The sequence below is a fragment of the Hemitrygon akajei genome, chromosome 14 (assembly GCF_048418815.1).
Source record: "Hemitrygon akajei chromosome 14, sHemAka1.3, whole genome shotgun sequence".
In the NCBI taxonomy this organism is placed as follows: Eukaryota; Metazoa; Chordata; class Chondrichthyes; order Myliobatiformes; family Dasyatidae; genus Hemitrygon; species Hemitrygon akajei.
The window spans coordinates 51,204,960-51,224,890 of NC_133137.1; the positions used below are offsets into that span (position 1 = coordinate 51,204,960).

The 19,931-nt window shown below is 45.4% G+C and overlaps 1 protein-coding gene across 1 annotated transcript in view; it reads left to right on the forward strand.

The window, feature by feature from the left end:
- itpr2 (inositol 1,4,5-trisphosphate receptor, type 2) overlaps window positions 1-19,931 on the forward strand; it is a 272,542-nt gene that overhangs the window by 156,435 nt on the left and 96,176 nt on the right. The window contains exons 27-32 of the mRNA XM_073066048.1: window positions 3,269-3,358; window positions 4,684-4,812; window positions 4,925-5,047; window positions 9,658-9,858; window positions 10,641-10,892; window positions 19,700-19,825. Of these exons, the coding sequence (XP_072922149.1) occupies window positions 3,269-3,358; window positions 4,684-4,812; window positions 4,925-5,047; window positions 9,658-9,858; window positions 10,641-10,892; window positions 19,700-19,825 (921 nt within the window). The remainder of the gene's footprint in view (window positions 1-3,268; window positions 3,359-4,683; window positions 4,813-4,924; window positions 5,048-9,657; window positions 9,859-10,640; window positions 10,893-19,699; window positions 19,826-19,931) is intronic.

Sequence of the window (19,931 nt, forward strand, 5' to 3'; positions counted from 1 at the left end):
TTGTTCATGAATTGTGATAATTTCTGGACCACTTTTAACTGCCCCTGGAACCTTTGAGGGCAGTCTGATACATTAATAAAATATCCCTTGGTCCTGTTATATTTTTGAGGAGACTGTTTGCTATCCATTACTGTAGCCTGAAGATGGTTTTTAACATTGTTGCCATCATTTTAAATTGGTTTATCTAGTGGTTGGTGGGTTAATGCTGTGGTTATTTTTTGTGGTTTGCCTATTTTCAGTTTAGTTAATGAAACAGCACCATTGGTCTTACATCGAGACACAAAGGAGACTGCAATCTGGTGCCACGGTAGTGTAGCAGTTAGCACAATGCCATCGCAGCCTAGTGCATCTGAGTCAATTCTGACAACATCTGTAAGGACTCTGCTCATCCTCCCCATGGATTGTGGAATGTGCAATAGCCTGTTTCACATGATATCACAATAAATACATAAACAAACAAATAAACAACACACAGAAAATGCAGGAGGAACTCAGCAGGCCAGGCAACTTTTATAGAGGAAAGTAAACTCATCAGTAGTCATGATGAAGGGTCTTAGCCCAAAACATCATTTCCCTCCATAGATGCTGCCTGACCCTTTGAGTTCCTCCAGGTGTGTGTGTGTGTGTGTGTGTGTGTGTGTGTGTGTGTGTGTGTGTGTGTGTGTGTGTGTGTGTGTGTGTGTGTGTGTGTGTGTGTGTGTGTGTGTGTGTGTGTGTGTGTGTGTGTGTGTGTGTGTGTGTGTGTGTGTGTGTGTTGCTCCTTTAACATTAAACATTGTGCATCCAGAACTTAGTTGGAATCAAGTTTGGGGCAAAACCCTGCAGATTTAAACACTGTCCAATTGTATTGGTTCCTCACTGGGAACAACATCCTGTCAGCTGTCACCCAGTCAGACTTTATTTCAATAAAGTCATCTCTCTTTCTTCTAAATTCCATTGAGTATGGGCCTAACCTATGCTAACCTAACCTATCATTGAAGGTGGGCATGCAGGTACAGCAGGCGGTGAAAAAGGCAAATGGTATGTTGGCATTCATAGCAAAAGGATTTGAGTACAGGAGCAGGGAGGTTCTACTGCAGTTGTACAAGGCCTTGGTGAGACCGCACATGGAGTATTGTGTGCAGTTTTGGTCCCCTAATCTGAGGAAAGACATTCTTGCCATAGAGGGAGTACAAAGAAGGTTCACCAGATTGATTCCTGGGATGGCAGGAGTTTCATATGAAGAAAGAATGGATCGACTAGGCTTATACTCACTGGAATTTAGAAGATTGAGGGGGGATCTTATTGAAATGTATAAAATTCTAAAGGGATTGGACAGGCTAGATGCAGGAAGATGGTTTCTGATGTTGGGGAAGTCCAGAATGAGGGGTCACAGTCTAAGGATAAAGGGGAAGCCTTTTAGGACCGAGATGAGGAAAAACTTCTTCACACAGAGAGTGGTGAATCTGTGGAATTCTCTGCCACAGGAAACAGTTGAAGCCAGTTCATTGGCTATAGTTAAGAGGAAGTTAGATATGGCCCTTGTGGCTAAAGGGATCAGGGGGTATGGAGAGAAAGCAGGTACAGGGTTTTGAGTTGGATGATCAGCCATGATCATACTGAATGGTGGTGCAGGCTTGAAGGGCCGAATGGCCTACTCCTGCACTTATTTTCTATGTTTCTATGCAACCTTGCTTCATACATTAACACCTTCTTCCCAGAGATCAACCATACAAACCTTCTCCACACTGCTTCAATGAGGATTCTTAAGTACGGAGACCAAACTGTAGGTAGTATTCTGGACGTGGTCTCACAAACACCTAGCAAATAGCTTACATCTACATTTCCTTAGTTTTATACTCCATTCCTTTGCAATAAAGGTCGACATTCCAGTAACCATTTTAATTTCTTGCTTTGTGCCCCATATATGACAATGCTTTGCAGTTTCAAACCACTTAGCTACTAATTTGCTTTTTTTATTTCTCTGTCCAGAAAGACAACCCTCACATTTTTTGCATTATAGTTCATCTGCCAAGTTAAATATCAGTGTGGTAATATGTTTCAAATATTAATATATCTTCATGTTAAAAAAAACCAACCCTCAAGATCCTTTTAAACCTTCTACCTCTCACCTGAAACTCTGGCCTCTTGCCCACTCATTGAACCTCAGTAAGCCCCTATATCTGTGTGCCTTTGTGAAAAGCACTCACATTTCATTGAGCCCTCTTTTACTCCATCACTGATGTCCCCTCATGGATAGTTTCTGCTGTCTTAAGACTCTTGGAAAAAAAGCTCCTGTACAATAGATATGAACTCTTGATTTCTCATTCTACCCGAACTCTATGTACCTGCGTTGCACTTTCTGACCATATTCTGCAATTTGTTTTATCCCTTTTGTTTCTCTTTTGTACTGCCTCGATGAACTTATGTTGGACTGATCTGCCTGGATGGCATGCAGACAGAAGCTTTTCACTGTATCTTAGTTCACGTGGCAATAATAAACCAATTCCCAATGGAATACTTTGTACTGGGTGGCATGTACAAATCACAACGCGTTACAGTACCAGTGACCCGGGTTCAATTCCAGCAGCTCCCTGTAAGGAGTTTGTACGTTTTCCCCGTGACTGCGTGGGTTTCCTCCCACAGTCATTGTAAACCGTCCGGTGATTAGGCTCGGTTAAAACGGGGGCTGCTGAAAGGCCGGAAGGGCCTGTTCTACGTTGTATCTCAATAACTAAATAGATTGTAAATGACTGACAACACATGAATTTGCATCATCAGACATTGTAAATGGAATGAGTGATATACCCCAGAGAAAGAATAAGAATGCTAATTTGCTGCAGTTTGATTGATTGAGCTGAAGGTAAGTTTCGTCAGGGTGGGGTTTCGTGTTGGTATCTGTCTCAGCAGTGTCGTTCCTTACGTGGGTCATACCTGTCTACAGCTCCGTGGAACTGAGTTGCCAAGTTCACTGTTTTAGGTCTGGTTTTGCTCTGGGGCGTGAGACAGCATTGTAACGGTTAGTGCACTGTTATTACAGCACCAGTGACCCTGATTCAATTCCTCCACTGTCTGTAGGGAGTTTTCCATTCTCCCCTTGACTGTCCAGGTTTCCTCTGGGTGCTCTGCTCTCCCACGTTCCAAAGGTGTACAGCCTAGTTGGTCATTTGGGTGTAATTGGGCCACACGGTTTTGTTGAGCTGGAAAGACCCATTGTAAACAAATTTAAACTGTATTGTTTCCCTGACTCAGTAACCTTGATTCCTTCGATTTTTTTTTAACCTTCAAGGATCCGGGAATCCTGAGCCCTGTACAAGACGGCAACAAAAAGCCACAAATAGACAGCAACAGCAGCAATAACTACAAGATTGTGAAGGAGGTGGGTGAACATTGACAGCATCCCAACGCTGCCTTTCTTCAGGGGTAACTGTCTGTGACGTGACTCCCTTCCAGCTCACACTGCCCATTCTGCTGAGTTAATTCTTCCTTTCAATCCTGGCGTTGGGTTGTTTGGACAGGGCAGTGTCCACTGGAAGTTCACTATTTAAGCCTTTTCAAGTAGCAAATGTCTTTCAGGCAGGACTCACGCCTGGGAGTTATTCGGGTGAGTACTTAAGAACAGAAGCACAAAAGGAGAAATGAGCCAGAGGAGGCCCAAGTTTACCCGTCCACTTAGTATGATGGTGGCCAATCTGCTCCAGGCCTTATCTTCTCCTGTGCCAGCTTCGCTTCCCCCTCAGTAACTGAATCAGAGCCAGGTCTGTCATTACTGACTGTCATGAAATGTGTTGTTTTGCCACAGCAGTACAGTGTAATACTGTAAAATACTATAAATTATAATAAGAAATCTTTAAAGAAGAAAATCCCAATCTTTCAGAGGTTTATCTCCCTCCTCTGCATGATCACTCAAACCGAGTATAATGTTCATTCGAGATTCTCCCACTTGTGGAATCAACACAGCAATCTGTCCTGTCAAATCCCTTCTTACATCTCAGAATCAGGTTTTATTACCATTGACATACGCTGTGAAAATTGTCCCAGTTCTGTCTGTAAGCAGTCTGTACGCTTTCCCCATGTGGGTGTGGATTTCCTCCAGGTGCTCTGGTTTTCTCCCACAGTCCAAAGACAGGTTAGCAGGTTAATTGGTCACTGGGTGGCCCGGGTTCACTGGGCCAGAAGGGCCTGTTACTGTATTGTACCTCCAAATAAAATAAATAAAATCTGTTGTTTTGCAGCAGCAATACAATGCAATTGCTCTGAATTATAATAAGAAATATATAAAAATAGATATATTTTTATTATAAAAATAAATATTATAAATATAGATATATTTATAAAAATAGATATATTTTGCAAAAACAGCAAAATAGTGAGGTAGTTCATAGGTTCATGGACCATTCAAAAATGTGATGGCGGAGTGGAAGGAGCTGATCATTAACTGTCATGATGCATCTTCAGGCTCCTGCACCTCCTCCCTGATGGTAGTAATCAGAAGAAGACGTACCCTGAATAGCCAGACACATCCAGAAGGCGTGGCTTTCAATAAGATTGCCCCTCGTTCTTCTCAACTCCAAAGAATGCAACTTCTCTTTCTTCGCATGCTGAGCGTTACAGAGATGCTGAGGGTTGCATCGACATCCCCTCTCGGCCTCTTGGCAGTTGGTCAGTCTGAGCCTGACGGCCTCCCTGGTTTGTTCTTTGCAGATTCTGCTCCGCCTCAGTAAGCTGTGTGTACAGAATGCGCGGCGGAGCCGGAGCCAGCAGCAACGCCTCCTGAAGAACATGGCAGCTCACACCGCTGTGCTGGACCTCCTTCAGATCCCGTACGAGAAGGTAACCTTGGAGCTTTGAGTCTACAGCCACAAGGCACTCAGAATTTGAATGTTACAGGTAGGGATTTTCCTCAGGAAAAATGATGCAAATCAGTGTTAAATTCATTTTGCAGACAGATGCCAAGATGAACGAAATCATGAATCTGGCCCATGGATTTGTGCAGAATTTCTGTGCAGGAAATCCACAGAACCAGGCCCTCCTCCATAAACACCTCAACTTGTTCCTCACTCCCAATGTAAGTAGCAGCATTCCGTCAGATGTGATCTTTGTCAGCTTGAAGTGATAGACCTACTGAAAGGTGCAGTGAAAACTTTCACGTTGTCTTCTATCACAGTACTTCCCATTCCCATTCTGATATGCTGGCCCACGGCCTCCTTTACTGCCACAATGAGGCCACTCTCAGGTTGGAGGAGCAAGACCTCATATTCTGTCTGGATAGCCTCCAACCTAGTTCCATGAACATTGATTTCTCTATCTTCAGGTAATTTCTCCCCATTCCCCCTTCTTTCTCTTTCCAGTTCCCATTCTGGCTCCCCTCTTACCCCATCTCCTCACCTAACCATCACCTCCCTCTGGTGCCCCTCCTCCTTCCCTCTCTCCCATGGTCCACTCTCCTCTCCTATTAGATTCCTTCTTCTTCCACCTCTTCCAGCTTCTCACTTTATCCACCCCTCCCTCACGTACCCACATCCCCCCCACCTGGTTTCACCTATCACCAGCCAGCTTGTGCCCTCTGACCTCAAAATGGCTTCTGCCCCTTCTTTCCAGTCTTGATGAAAGATCTTGACCCAAAGCACTAATTGTGTTTTTCTCTCCATAGCTGCCACCTGACCGGCTGAGTTCCTCCAGTATTTTGTGTTTGTTGCTCTGGATTGTTGAACCTGCTGTGTTTACAACTCCTGCAAAGACTGCTTACCCTTTGCTGGCCTGTCCATTGCTGTAGTCTTGTGACTGACTGTCCACTTCTCATGGTAACCATCATCATGTCCTGCAATTCAGAGAGCGTGCGTTGTATTCCATAATCTGCACCAAATTAAGCAACTTCATACTAGAGACTTCAATGCTTCACTAGCGAGTATCTTCCTGCAGGTAAACGGAGGGGAAACTCAAAACAGAACTGTAGATGCTAGTAGTCTGAAGTGGAAACAGAAAAATCTGGGCTGCCCTGCAGACCCCAGATGTTAACAGTTCCCCTTTCCACAGATGGTGCTCAAGCTGCTGAGTGTTTCTGGCATTTTCTGTTCTTCTTGTTGAACTGAGATGTTATCTGCACTGTCAGGATGGGCTGAAGAACCTTGCCTGAAGAAATACAGAGGTGCCCTGGTCAATAATGTGTCTTGGTTAATTATGATTTATTAAAATAGACACCTGGCCACGGATATCATGTGTTTGTGGGATCACGCTGTGCCACAGAACTTTCTGCACTGCAGTTGTCTAAGTACTTTGGATATGAAGCTTCTTGAGGTGTTGCAAACTTTAAAGCTTATTAAAACCACAGAGTAAAGGAACAGGCCCTTTCAGCTCACAATGTCATGGCAAACTAGTTAAACTAGTAACTAAACACCTAACTAAACCAATTCTTCAGCACAGGTTCTTTGGCCTACTGCTGATCACTAAGCAAAATGCTTCCCACTTCTCTTGACTCCTCCGTCGCTGCCGCATCTGCTCTCAAGATGAGGCTTTTCATTCTAGAATGAAGGAGATGCCCTCCTTTTTCAAAGAAAGGGCCTTCCCTTCCTCCACCATCAACACTGCATCTCTTCCATTTCACACACGTCTGCTCTCACCCTATCCTCCCACCACCCTACCAGGGATAGGGTTCCTCTTGTCCTCACCTACCATCCCACCAGCCTCCACGTCCACCACACAATTAGCCGAAACTTCTGCCATCTCCAGCGAGATCCCACCACCGAGCACATCTTCTCCCCACCCCGCACACTTTCTGCTTTCCACAGGGATCGTTCCCTACGCAACTCTCTTGTCCATTTGTCCCTCCCCACCGATCTCCCTCCTGGCACTTACCCTTGCAAGTGGAACAAGTGCTACACCTGCCCCTACATCTCCTCCCTCACTACCATTAAGGGCCCCAAACAGTCCTTCCAGGTGAGCTGACACTTCACCTGAGAGTCTGGGTCATATACTGTGTTCGGTGCTCCCAGTGTGGTCTCCTGTGTATCAGTGAGACCCGACGTAGATTGGGAGAGCGCTTCGCCGAGCACCTACTCTAGAAAAAGCAGGATTTCCCAGTGGCCACCCATTTTAATTCCACGTCCCATTCCCAATCCGATATGTCAATCCATGGCCTCCTCTACTGTTGTGATGAGGTTACACACAGGTTGGAGGAACAACACCTTATATTCCGTTTGGGTAGCCTCCAATCTGATAGCAGAATATCGATTTCTCAAACTTCCAGAAATGCCCCCCACTCCACCTCTCCTTCACCATTTCCCATCCCCTTTTCCCTCTCTCACCTCATCTCCTTGCCCACCCATGGCCTCCCTCTGGTGCTCCTCCCCCTTTTCTCTCTTCCACGGCCTTCTGTCTCTTTCACCAATCAACTTCCCAGCTCTTTGCTTCATCTCTCCCCCTCCAGGTTTCACTCATCACCCGGTGTTTTTCTCTCTCCCCTCCCCCATCTTTTAAACCTACTCCTCAGCTTTTTTTCTCCAGTCCTGCTGAAGGGTCTCGGCCCAAAACGTCAACTGTATTTTTTCTGTAAATGCTGCCTGGCCTGCTGCATTCCTCCAGCATTTTGTGTGTGTTGCTCAGATATCCAGCATCTGCAGATTTTCTCACCTCAGTTATGTAGGAGGGAAGGATTAGATTGATCTTTGGGTAGGTTAAACTATCGACACAATGTATTGGGCCAAAGGGTCGGTATTGTGCTGTAATATTCTACATTCTGTGTATAACTGAAGTGCTCCATTCTGGTGAATCTCCTCTACACCTTCTGCACAGTAATCATGTCCTTCCCATAGTGTGACCCATATCTGTAACCTCACCAGTGTCTTTAAAAACTGTACCATCCCTATGCTCTGAGATTACAATGTAGAGCAGGGCACACGGGAAGAGACCCTTTGGCCCACAATGTCCCTGCCAACTACAATGTCCATGGCAACCATGACGCCAAATGAAACTGATCCTCTCCTGCCTGTTCCTGATCCATATCCTGACATTCCCTGCATACTCGTGGTCTACCTAAAAGCCTCTTAAATGCCACCATTCTGTGTGCTTCCCCCGACTACCCCGGCAGTCCGATCCAGGCACCCTCTACCAGTGTAAAGAACTTGCCTTGCATAAGTAAGACTTGGTGAAGAAAAGCCTAGATCCCACATGCCTTTCCCATTTTATCAGCCTGTACTGCCACCTTCAGGCATCTATAGGACATTACATCAGGGTCTTAGTATTTCCTAAATACAAAGTACACTGCAGATGCTGGGGTCAAAGCAACACGTACAAACAAGCTGGAGGAACTCAGCAGGTCGGGCAGCATCTGTTGAAATGAGCAGTCAACGTTTCAGGCCGAGACCCTTTGTCAGGACTGAAGAAGGAGGAGGCAGGGGCCCCATAAAGAAGGTGGGGGGAGGGTGAAAAACCAATCAGAGGAAAGATCAAGGGGTGGGGGAGGGGAAGCAGGGAGGGGATAAGCCGGAGAGGTGAAGAAGGAATGAAAGGGGAAAGCACTATGGGTAGTAGAAGAAGGCGGAACCATGAGAGAGGTGATAGGCAGCTGGAGGAGGAGAGAGAGTGAAACTGGGATGGGGGGAGGAAGGGGGAGGGCATTACCAAAAGTTGGAGAATTCGATGTTCGTACCAAGGGGCTGGAGACTACTCTGATGGTATATGAGGTGTTGCTCCTCCAACCTGAGTTTGGCCTCATCATGGCAGGAGAGGAGGCCATGTATGGACATATCCGAATGGGAATGAGAGGGAGAGTTGAAGTGGGTGGCAACTGGGAGATCCTGTCTGTTGTGGCGGACGAAGGAGGTGCTCGACAAAGCGGTCCCCCAATCTGCATCGGGTCTTGCCGATGTAGAGGAGGCTGCACTGGGAGCACCAGATGCAATAGATTACCCCAACAGACTCACAAGTGAAGTGTTGCCTCACCTGGAAGGACTGTTTGGGGCCCTGAATGGTGGTAAGAGAGGAGGTGTAGGGACAGGTGTAGCACTTACGCTTGCAGGGATAAGTACCAGGTGGGAGATCAGTATTCCCTGACCTGACATGGTAGCTCTCTGCCATAAGGCACTACGCTTTACGCAGACTGCTGTAAAACAGGCGTGCGATTTCTGCCACTGTCTGTAAGGAGTCTGCACGTTCCTCCCACATTCCACAGACCTATGGTTAGGGGTAGTGAATTGTGTCCTTGTTTTGTCAGTGCTGGAATCATGGCGATACTTGCAGGCTGCCCAGTACAATCTTCACTGATTTGATCTGATGCAAAATGATGCGTTTCACTGTATGTTTCAATGTACACGTGAGAAATTAAGCTAATCTTTACAAAGCTAATCTCTGTCCTTTGGGTCCTACCATTCATTGAGTATGTATTGGCCTTATTCTTCCTCCCAAAATGAATCGGACCGATCAGGATTAGTCGGCCATTGCCCTGTCCAGCTACCCAAGCATCATCCTGAGGGAGTTACAAACAAAATGCCGGAGGAGCTCGACAGGTCAGGCAGCATCTATGGAGGGAAATGAATAGTCGATGCTTCGGGCCGAGACATTTCATCAGGATGAGGAAGACCTGCTGACCTTCCGACACTTTATGAGTGTGTTTCCAACATCTGCAGTCTCTCTTTTGTCACAGACACTGAACGTTGTCCCCCCCACCTTTTGTGTTGACAGCTTCTGGAAGCAGAAACCATGCGGCACATTTTTCTGAACAACTACCACCTCTGCAACGAGATCAACGAGAGGGTCATCCAGCACTTTGTACACTGCATCGAGACACACGGCCGGCACGTGCTCTACCTGAAGTTCCTGCAGACCATCGTGAAAGCAGATGGGAAGTACGTGAAGAAGTGCCAAGATATGGTGATGACTGAGGTAACTGCACAACTGATAAAATACACTGGAAACAGTGTGACAGCGTGGGCTGCATGCAATGAAATAGACCCCAAACTGTACTTGGTTTCATTTCTAAGTGCTGGAAATCTGTGGAGCAAATGTTAACTAATTACCTTTCAGTTCAGACCTCATCACCTCAGTGGGTGCAGGAGCTGTCCTGTCCAATATCCTGACCCGACAAAGGCTACTTTAATGATTAAAAATAAGATCAACTGCTCGCTCACCTACTTACAGTTTGCATGCAAAAATCCCAACCTTTGAAGTACTTCACATGAATTATTCTGAATATGTTCTCAGAATAAATCATGCTTCATGGATACAGCATTTGTTCTGTGTAGAGTTATGCAGTTTTGGGTCATGTATTGGGATCAATTATTTACAGTATTGATTAGTTGATTCCCTAATCACCAGACATCAGTGACGGTTACACCTCAGTAGGAAGGGCTCGTACTTGGAACAGTACCTCACTGTTCCTTTTAACAGCCCACTAATGGCGCCTCCTGTTGGTGGAATGTGACATTTTGCACCATGCTTCCTTAACCATACAGGGGCATAGGACACAGATAGCAGCTGACCAGAGTCCTCTGTCCTGTACCAGTCTTTCAAGTTGCCCCCATCATCGAAGATCCGCCCCTCCCTGAGAAGAGGTCTTTGGAATTTCTGTAGCTCTGGGTTTTTACGGGGCGGGGCTGCGTAGCTGGGTTTGGGACACTTTGTATCACAAGCAGTAACTCTCGGTATTTTCCCTCTGCAATCCCCAGCTGGCTAACGGAGGAGAAGACGTGCTGGTCTTCTACAACGACAGAGCTTCCTTTCCTCTCCTGTTGCAAATGATGGCCTCAGAACAGGAGCGTTGTGATGAAAATGGAGCGCTGAATTACCACATTACCTTGGTTGAGCTACTGGCTACTTGCACGGAGGGGAAGAATGTGTACACTGAGATCAAGTGCAACTCCCTGCTGCCTCTGGATGACATCGTGAGGGTGGTAACCCATGACGACTGCATACCTGAGGTACATACAAATGCTGTCCTTCCTCATTCAGACAACCTGAGCTGGGTCTTGCGAGAAGGAGAAGTTGCTAGTGACTTATGAATAACAGCAAGGAAAGCGTGGGTCAGAGGACACAGCAGAATGAAGAGCTTCAGAACAAAAACAGAGCATGGCAATAAAGGGTATCACAGGGGAAGACAGGTGGGATTGCTCCTGTTCACAGTGATTTCGTTGCTGGATCCAAAAACACAGGTTCTAAGTTTTCTGGTATCCAGAGCTGAGTTTATCGTCAAATACACAAGTACATGTGTGCACAGGAGTAACGAAAAACTTAATTGCACCAGCAGCACAGGCACAGAGAAGCAGATACACAGCATTCGCAAGAAAATTATAAACAAAAGATATGCACACATTTTACAAGGGAGAACACAATAAGAACATTTTCGTGCAAAGGGATCAAACTTTTGGTAAACTTCAGTGATTGGAGTTGTGCCAGTCGGTTCAAGTTAGAGGAGATGAGCATATTAAGTGCTGACTGTTTCTATCACTGTGTGCAGTTCTGGTTACAGGGCAGATATCAGTAAGATTGAGAGAGTGCAATACAATTTACTGGGACTTGACGACCTGGGTTATAGTGAAATGCAGTATAGGCTACGGTTTTATTCCCAGGAGTGTAGGAGAACAAGGGGAAACTTCTTAGAGGCACTGTATACAAAATTATGAGCGATATTACTTAGTGTAAAAGCAAGCAGGCTTTTTTCACTGAGGTTGAGTAATGCTAGAACTAGAGGTCACAGGTTAAGTGTGAAAGGTGAAATATTTCAGGGGAACGTGAGGGTGCTCAGAGGGTGTGGAACGAGCTGCCAGTGGAAGTGGTGGATATGGGTTCAATTTCAACATTTAAGAGAGATTTGGATGAGTACATGGATGGAGGGGAATGGAGGGTTATGGACCAGGTCTGGGTCGACAGGACTAGGCAGAACAATAGTTCATCAGGGACTAGATGGGCCAAAGGGCCTGTTTCTGTGCTGTGGTGCTCCCTGACTCAGGAGAACATTAATAAGCTTGGAAATGATGAGGAGCAACATAGAAAGACATGAGACATCACTTTTTGACAGGCAGAATCGAGAGGTCACAATTATTTGAGTAGAGAAAGGTTGAAGAAGAGCAAAGTGCAGTGGGTTCTAAGTGTTCTTGGGCAAAAGTCACACAACATTAACAGGCAGGTACAGCAAATGGCTAGCAAGGCGCATGGTACGTTAGCCTTTTATCGCAAGAGGGCTGGAGTTCAGAGATAGAGAGGTATTGTTACAATTAGAGATGGTATAAGGGCTGCACCCAGACCACAGTATTTGTCCCCTTATTTAAGAAAGGAGATACTGGCATTGGACCCAATCTGGAAAGATTCAGAATTATGTTTATGACCACTGTCTTATATAAAGTGAAATTTGTTGTTTTGTGGCAGAAGGCATGAGATTACTATAAATTACTAAATAAATAAATAGTGCAATGAAAAGGAATAATGAGATAGTGTCTATGGACCATTCAGAAATCTAATGGCAGAGGGGAAGGAGCTGTTTCTGCATCATTGAGTGTAGGTCTTCAGGCTCTTGTACCTCCTCCCTGATGGCAATAACAAGCAGAGGGCATGTACCAAAAGGCATGGACCCTTAATGATGGATGTCTATTGACGTCCTTAAAGGTGGGGAGGGTTGTGCCTGTGATGGAGCTGAGATAGATTTGCTACAACCCTCGGCGGCCTCTTGTGACCCTTTGCATTGGAGCCTCTTTACCAGATGATTAAGCAACCAGAAAGAACGTTCTCCACGTTCTCTAGAAATTTGCAAGAGTCGTTGGTGGCATAACTAATCCCCTAAAAGGAAGTAGAGCAGCTGACGTGCCTCCTTCATGACAGCATCAATGTATTGAGTCCATGACAGAGCCTCCAAGATGTTGACACCCACGGACTTAAGGCTGCTCACTGCTGATCCCTCAATGAGGACTGGTGTGTGTTCTCACAACTTGTCCTTCCTGAGGTCCGCTATCAATTCCTTGGTCTTGCTGACATTGAGTACAAGGTTGCTATTGCAATACCACTCAACCAGCTGATATATCTCATTGCCTCCCCATTGCTATTTGAGATCCTACAAACAACAATGGTATAATTAGCAAATTTGATCAGGACGGTGCTGATAGGTGGTGACTGTTTGCATGCAGCAGCAATAGAATTATTAAATATTCCCGTTTAGGACTACTACAACTGAAATTCAGTCATAGCCTTCAGTAAGCAACATTACTTTAAGCTGTTTAAAAAAAAAATCAATGGATACTCAAATCTAACAATATCATGGATCCCAGACTGCAGACTTGTCATGAATGCAGTTCCCCTTTAAGAAAATGGAAGTACAGAAGGTATGCCAGTCTGCAGATACGATTGAAATGTAGAGGCCTTAGGCCCCCACTCCTTACTATCCTGCTGGCAAATGCACTCTCTCTGGAAAATAAAACTGAAGAGCTCAGAGCAAGATTGCAGTACCAGAGGGACATCAGGGACTGCTGGGTACTTTGCTTCATGGAAACGTGGCTTCCATGTTGGGCTGCCATTTTAGACACAGCACTGCAGCTCGATATCTTCACCATTCTCTGCAAAGATTGGACAGCTCAGTCTTTTAAAGTTAAAGGAGGTGGAATATGCTTTATGATTAATTCATCGTGGTGTATAGACTTGGCAGTTCTGTCTCAGTACCGCTCACCCAACCTGGAACATCTGGCGGATAAATGTCGTCCTTTTTATCCGGCACAGGAGGTTTAAGCCGTCATCCTGGAAGCAGTGTAATTCCACCACTGGAGGAGCTGAGCACCACGATAGGCAGACATTGAACAATGTTCCCGGATGCCTTCTCTGTCATTGCAGGGGATTTGAACCAGGCCAGCCTGGAGACGTCTCTGAACAACTACCACCAACATATCACCTATGGGACCAGAGGAAACACCAAACTTGACCACTGTTCTACCACCATCAAGAATGCTTACCTGCTATCCCACAGCCATACTTTGGAAAGTCTGATCACCTGGCTGCACTTCTCCTCCTGGTGTACAGACAGAGACTAAAGATGGCAGCACCAGTTGTGAGGACCAAGGAGGTGTATTCAAGGGAGGCAGAGGAGTGTTTACAGGAGTGCTCTGAGTCGGTCCACTGGATGATGTGCAGGGACTCATCTTTGAATCTGAGTGAATACACCACAGTTGTCACTGACTTCATCAAGACCTGTGTGGATGAGTGCGTGCCTTCGAGAACATACCGGACAGACACAAACCACAGGACATAGATGGGCCAGGAGAGTCGTAGCTTGCTGAGGGCATTTAAGAGCGGCAATCCAGAACTACACAAGAAGTTCAAGTCCAACGTATGGAAGGCTATTTTAAGGGCAAAAATCAATTCCAGTTGAAGTCAGAAATGGTATGCGATGCACATCAGGTCTGGCAGGGTTTGCAGGCCATTAATTCCGACAAGAAAGAAGAAGATGAGATGAGCTCAATGCCTTTTATACATGATTTGAAAAGGAGAATAAAACTACCCCGGTGTGAATCCCTGGGGCATCTGGTGACCCTGTGATCTCTATCTTGGAGGCCGACAGCAGAACATCTTTCAAGAGGATGAACCCTCACAAGGCGTACCTGGTAGAGCTCATGAAAACCTATGCCTAACAACTGGCAGGAGTGTTCAAGGACATCTTCAATCACTCACTGCTGCAGTAGGAGGTTCCTATATGCTTCAAAAGCACAACAATCATACAGTGCCCAAGAAGAGCAGTGTGAGCTACCTCATTGGCTTTTGCCCATTTGCACTCACATCTACTCTGATGAAATGCTGTGAGACGTTGGTCATGGCCAGAATCAGCTGCTGCCTCAGCAAAAACCCAGACCCACCGCAATTTACCAATTGCCATCATAGGTCTACAGTGTATAAAATCTCAGTGGCTCTCCATTCGGCCTTGGGTCACTTGGACAATAGTAATACCTACGTCAGGTTGCTGTTTACTGATTACAGCTCAGTGTTCAACACAATCACACTCTCAGTTCTAATCAACAAGCTCCAAATCCTGGTTCTCTGTACCTCCCTCTTCAATTGGATCCTTCACTTCCTCACCGGGAGACCATAGTTGGTGCCGATTGGAAATAACATCTTCTCCTCGCTGCCAATCAACACTGGCACACCTCAAGGGTGCATGCTTAGCCCATTGTTCTCCTACCTCTACACCCACGACTGTGTGGCTAGGCACAGCTCAAATACCATCATTCAATTTGCTGACAACAGAGCTATTGTTGGCAGAATTTCAGATAGTGATGAGGAAGTGTACAGGAGTGAGATCGATCACCTGGGTAAGTGGGGTTGTGAAAACAACCTTGCATTCAAAATCAGTAAGACCAAGGAATTAACTGTGGACTTCAGGAAGTGGAAATCTTCTGATTTATCGATGGCATTGGAGCTATGCTTAGCCTCATGGTCATGAGTGTAAAGAGAGTGGAGCAGTGGTTAAGAGGTTAGACAGGGAATAAGCCCTATCAGCAGCAGCTAAAGAAATTATAGATGTATTTTAGACTTCAGAAGAATGGAGGGGAATGACCTTACTAGAATTGTACTAGAGACAGGAGGGTTTCATATCACAAAAGAACAAACAATCTGATTCTTCATCTCACCTAGGAGATTTTCTGATGATAGAATGTGAAGACCTGCTCTCACATGCTTGATGTGACAGTACAGGTATGTTTAAGGAGAGTCTGTTCAAATAAATGAAAAGGAAGGATTCAAAGATGTCACTAATACATATAGTAGGACATTGAGGAGTGTGATAGGACGGAGAGATCTGGGAGTACAGATGCATAATTCCTTGAAACTGGCTTCACAGAGAGCTTTTGACACATTGGCCTTCATAAATCAAAGTACTGAGTCTAGGAGCTGGGATGTTATGTTGAAGTTGTATAAGGCATTGGTGAGGACTAATTTGTGCAGGTCTGGTCACCTACCCCTAGGCAAGATATCAATAAGACTGAAAGAGTGTAGAGAAAATGTACCAGGATGTTGCTGGGACTTGACAGCCCAAGTTATAGAGAAAGGTTCAATAAGCTGATCCTTTATTCCCTGAAGCGTAGGAAAATGTGAGGAGATTTTATGGAGGTATACAATCGTATGAAGGGTACAGATAAGCAGGCTTTCCCCACTGAAGTCGAGTGGGACTAGAACTAAACGTTGTAAGTTAAGGGTGAAAGGCGAAATTTTGAAGAGGAACCTGAGGAGAGATTTCTTTCCTCACAGGATGGTGAGAGTGTGGAACAAGTCACATGCGAGTTCGAATTCACCTTCTAAGAGAAATTTTGATGTACATGGATGGGAGGGGTATGGAAGGCTATAGTCCAGGTGCCGGTCAATGGGAACAGGCAGAGTAATAATTCAGCATGGACTAGATGGGCCAAAGGGCCTGTTTATGTGCTGTAGCACTCTATGACTCTAGAGAGGGAAGACAGAAAGAGTATAAATGCAGGAGTGGACTGTTTCTTTACTGAAGATCCTGTGTAAACTTTACAAAGTAACTCAATGATTCAAACACTCATGACAGAATACGTGAAGTAAGCCCATCTCTTCAGTATTTTATATTCCCCCGAGACCTCTGATTTCAGTGTTGAGGTGTCATGGAGCGTCCAGAAAAAAATCGTACAAGGATAACTCGACAATCCAATAGTTTATCTCTCAGCTTTCACTCGATCTGATGGTTTTATAGAGCCATAGCTGAGAGATAAACTATTGGAAAAACTTGATTAGAAGGGAAAGACAATCTGATGGAAGGCCCAAAGAAACCTTAACCATTTTGAAGTTGTTCAATCAGGTTGAAGTAGCAAAGGTGTTTCTGCTTGGCACGCCACCGAGGGAGTTGTCAGTGTCAGCCTGGACTGGAATGCAAGTGCAGTAAGGAGAAGGTGGATAGGCTTGGGTTGTGCGCTCTGGAGCACAGCCGTCTGAGGAGAGACACGAGAGAGGGTTATAAAATTGTGAGGGGCATAGATAGACAGCCGGGGTCTTTTCCCAGGACTAGAGAGCATGAACTTAAGGTGAGACAGGGTAAGTTCAAAGGAGATAATGCAAGTCTAGATCTTATTCACACAGAGATTAGTGGATGCCTGGAATGTGCTGCCTGGGCTGGTAATGGAGACAGATACAACAGACGTGTTTAAGAGGCTCTTAGGTACATGAATATGCAGGATATGGAGGGATATGGACCATGTGCAGGCAGAAAGGATTAGTTTTCATTAGCTTAATTGATTCTGCACAACATCGTGGGCCGAAGGTCCTGCTCCTGTTCTGTACTTTTCTATGTTCTATATCCTGCAGTCATTAATATATCTCGAGGGAATTTAGGCAAATCTTCTTTCCCAAAGAGTGGTGAGAATGTGAAACTTGCACCTACAGGCGGAGGTTGAGACAGATGAAAGAGAGTCACTTAAGGGGTTGCCAGGCAACGATGAGGGAGCAGAGTTAGGTGAGGTAGGGTAGAGGACATTATGTGCACCACAAAGACATGTGTTGGTGGTTAAAATAGCCCATTTCTGAGCACGTCTACCCAACTTGTCCATGCCAACTAAGGTGCCTACTTGAACTGGTCCCATTTGTCTACATTTGGCCTATATCTCTCTCAACCCTTCATATCACCTACCTGAATAAAGGCCTTTGTGCCTCAGGTAACTCACTCCACATGCCCACTACTGTCTATGTGGAAAAAGTCGCCCCTCAAGTCCTTGTTAAATTTTATTCCTCTCACTTAAACTTTACCCTCTAGTTTTACTTCCCCAACTACGGGGAGAAGACCGAGAGCAGTCTCCTCATCTATCCTCCTCAGAGTTTAAAAACATCTGTAAGTTGATGCTACCTTTCTTTCAGGCAAACCACTGATTTTGCCCTCTAGAATCTCTTTTTATTTACACACACACACACACACACACACACACACACACACACACACACACACACACACACACACACACACACACACACACACACACACACACACACACACACACACACACACACAAAATGCTGGAGGAGCTCAGCAGATCTAGCAGCATCTAAGGAGGGGGAAAATAGTCAATGTTTTGGGCTGTGACCCTTCATTAGGGTTGGAAAGGAAGGGGGCAGAAGCCAGAATAAGAAGGTGGGGTGACGGTCAGGTGATATGTGAAACCCCTCTCTGAACCTCATAGTGGGTGCAGTAAAGGAACCACATCCTTTCCTTTGTAGCCACGAAGAGATACAGCATAAAACAGTCCCTTCAGCCCAGTGTGTGTGGTCTGACCAACGAGCACCCGTTTGTGCTGCTCGCACTCTAACCCAACGTCAAAGCCAAGATTATTGTCGTATGGACAAGTACATGTACATTCACAAATATAATGAAAAACTTGCTGGCGACTGCATGCCAGACATGTAGCAGCAGACACACCATTCACAAAATAATTGCACAAAATTATACAAGAAAGAACACAATTAGAACAAAATAAACCTGAGGAAAATAACGTACTGTGCAGTCAAAGTCAAGGTTATGACATATGCACAAGTGCGTGTATGCATGGGTGCAATGAAAAACTTACCAGCATCTGAACAAACAATAGATTAAATATAAATTCTACATTAATTCCTCCCGAATTCTGCCACTACCTACATACTGACGGCAGTTTACAACAGCTTACTTAACTGGTAAATAGCGGGAAGGAGAACGTTCAGTCTCCACACTGACAGCACCCAAGGTCAGGATTGAACCCGGATCGCTGGAGGTGTGGACTTTACTAGCTGTGTCACCGTACCACCCACCGTACCAGCCTATCACCCTACTCTTCAGTGGGCATTCTCTTGCCCCCTGATGATATTGTCTTGACAGAGGAGACGGGGTCTGTGGTCACTTGTGGGTATCGTTTTTCTCTGCCATTCTTACCCCTCCTCAGAACATCCTCATGGAGGGTCTTGGCTTGCTCCCTCCATAGATGCTGCCTGACCTGACGAGTTTCTCCAGCTGCCCTTGTTGGCAATAACCACGAGAATGCCAGAGGAGTGTTGTTGGGTTGGTGTGGCTAGCTGAGGCAGAGGGTAGACTGCGGGGAATCCTCCCAAATGAAACAACTGATTTGTCGATCTCACCAGCCTGGGCAGTGGTTAGGAATGGCAACATTCCCCAGGGAATGAGGGAAAATTTCACTTTGCACTCCCCTTGAAAGTGCCCCCCCCCCTCAAGTGAATATCCTGACAGATATTGGCTGAAATCCCCCTCACAGCTCTGTCATTTGGAGAATGAAGATGGTCAGATGTTGCCTGGATTTGAGGGCCCAGGTCAGGCAGGCTAGGACTTTATAGACCATGGAGGTGTATGAAATCAGGAGGGGCATTGATAGGGAGCATTCACACGGTCTTTCTCCCAAGGAAAGGGGATCAAAACCAAAAGAGCAGATGTTTAAGATGAGAGGGGGAAGATTTCAAAGGAACCCGAGGGGTAACTTCTTGTCCAGGGTGGTGGTGTGTATGGGAACAAGACACCAGATGGAGGAAGTCGTACACACATTTAAAAAACATTTGGGCAGCTACATGGATAGGAAAGGTTTTGAGGGATATGGGCCAAATGTGGGTAGAATCTTGCTCGGCACAGAGAAGGGCCTGTTTCTGTGCTGTACTGCTCCATGACTCTGCAAGAAAATTAATTGTGGATCAAAATCTTTTCTGAAAGCACAAGCATTTTTGTTTAGGTGACTTAAACAATTCCATGATGAGTCAGTAAATCTGTTTCTTCCAGGTGAAGACAGCTTACGTTAACTTTGTGAACCATTGCTATGTGGACACAGAGGTGGAGATGAAAGAGATTTACACAAGTAACCACATTTGGAAGCTGTTTGAAAATTTTATTGTTGACATGAATCGGGTAAGTCTATGTGTCAATGATTGTTTCCTCTGGCACGTTTTGCAGCTCCAATAGGGATCAAAGATTAAAAAAACATTACTTTCAACCAGTTTTGATGCCTTAAGAG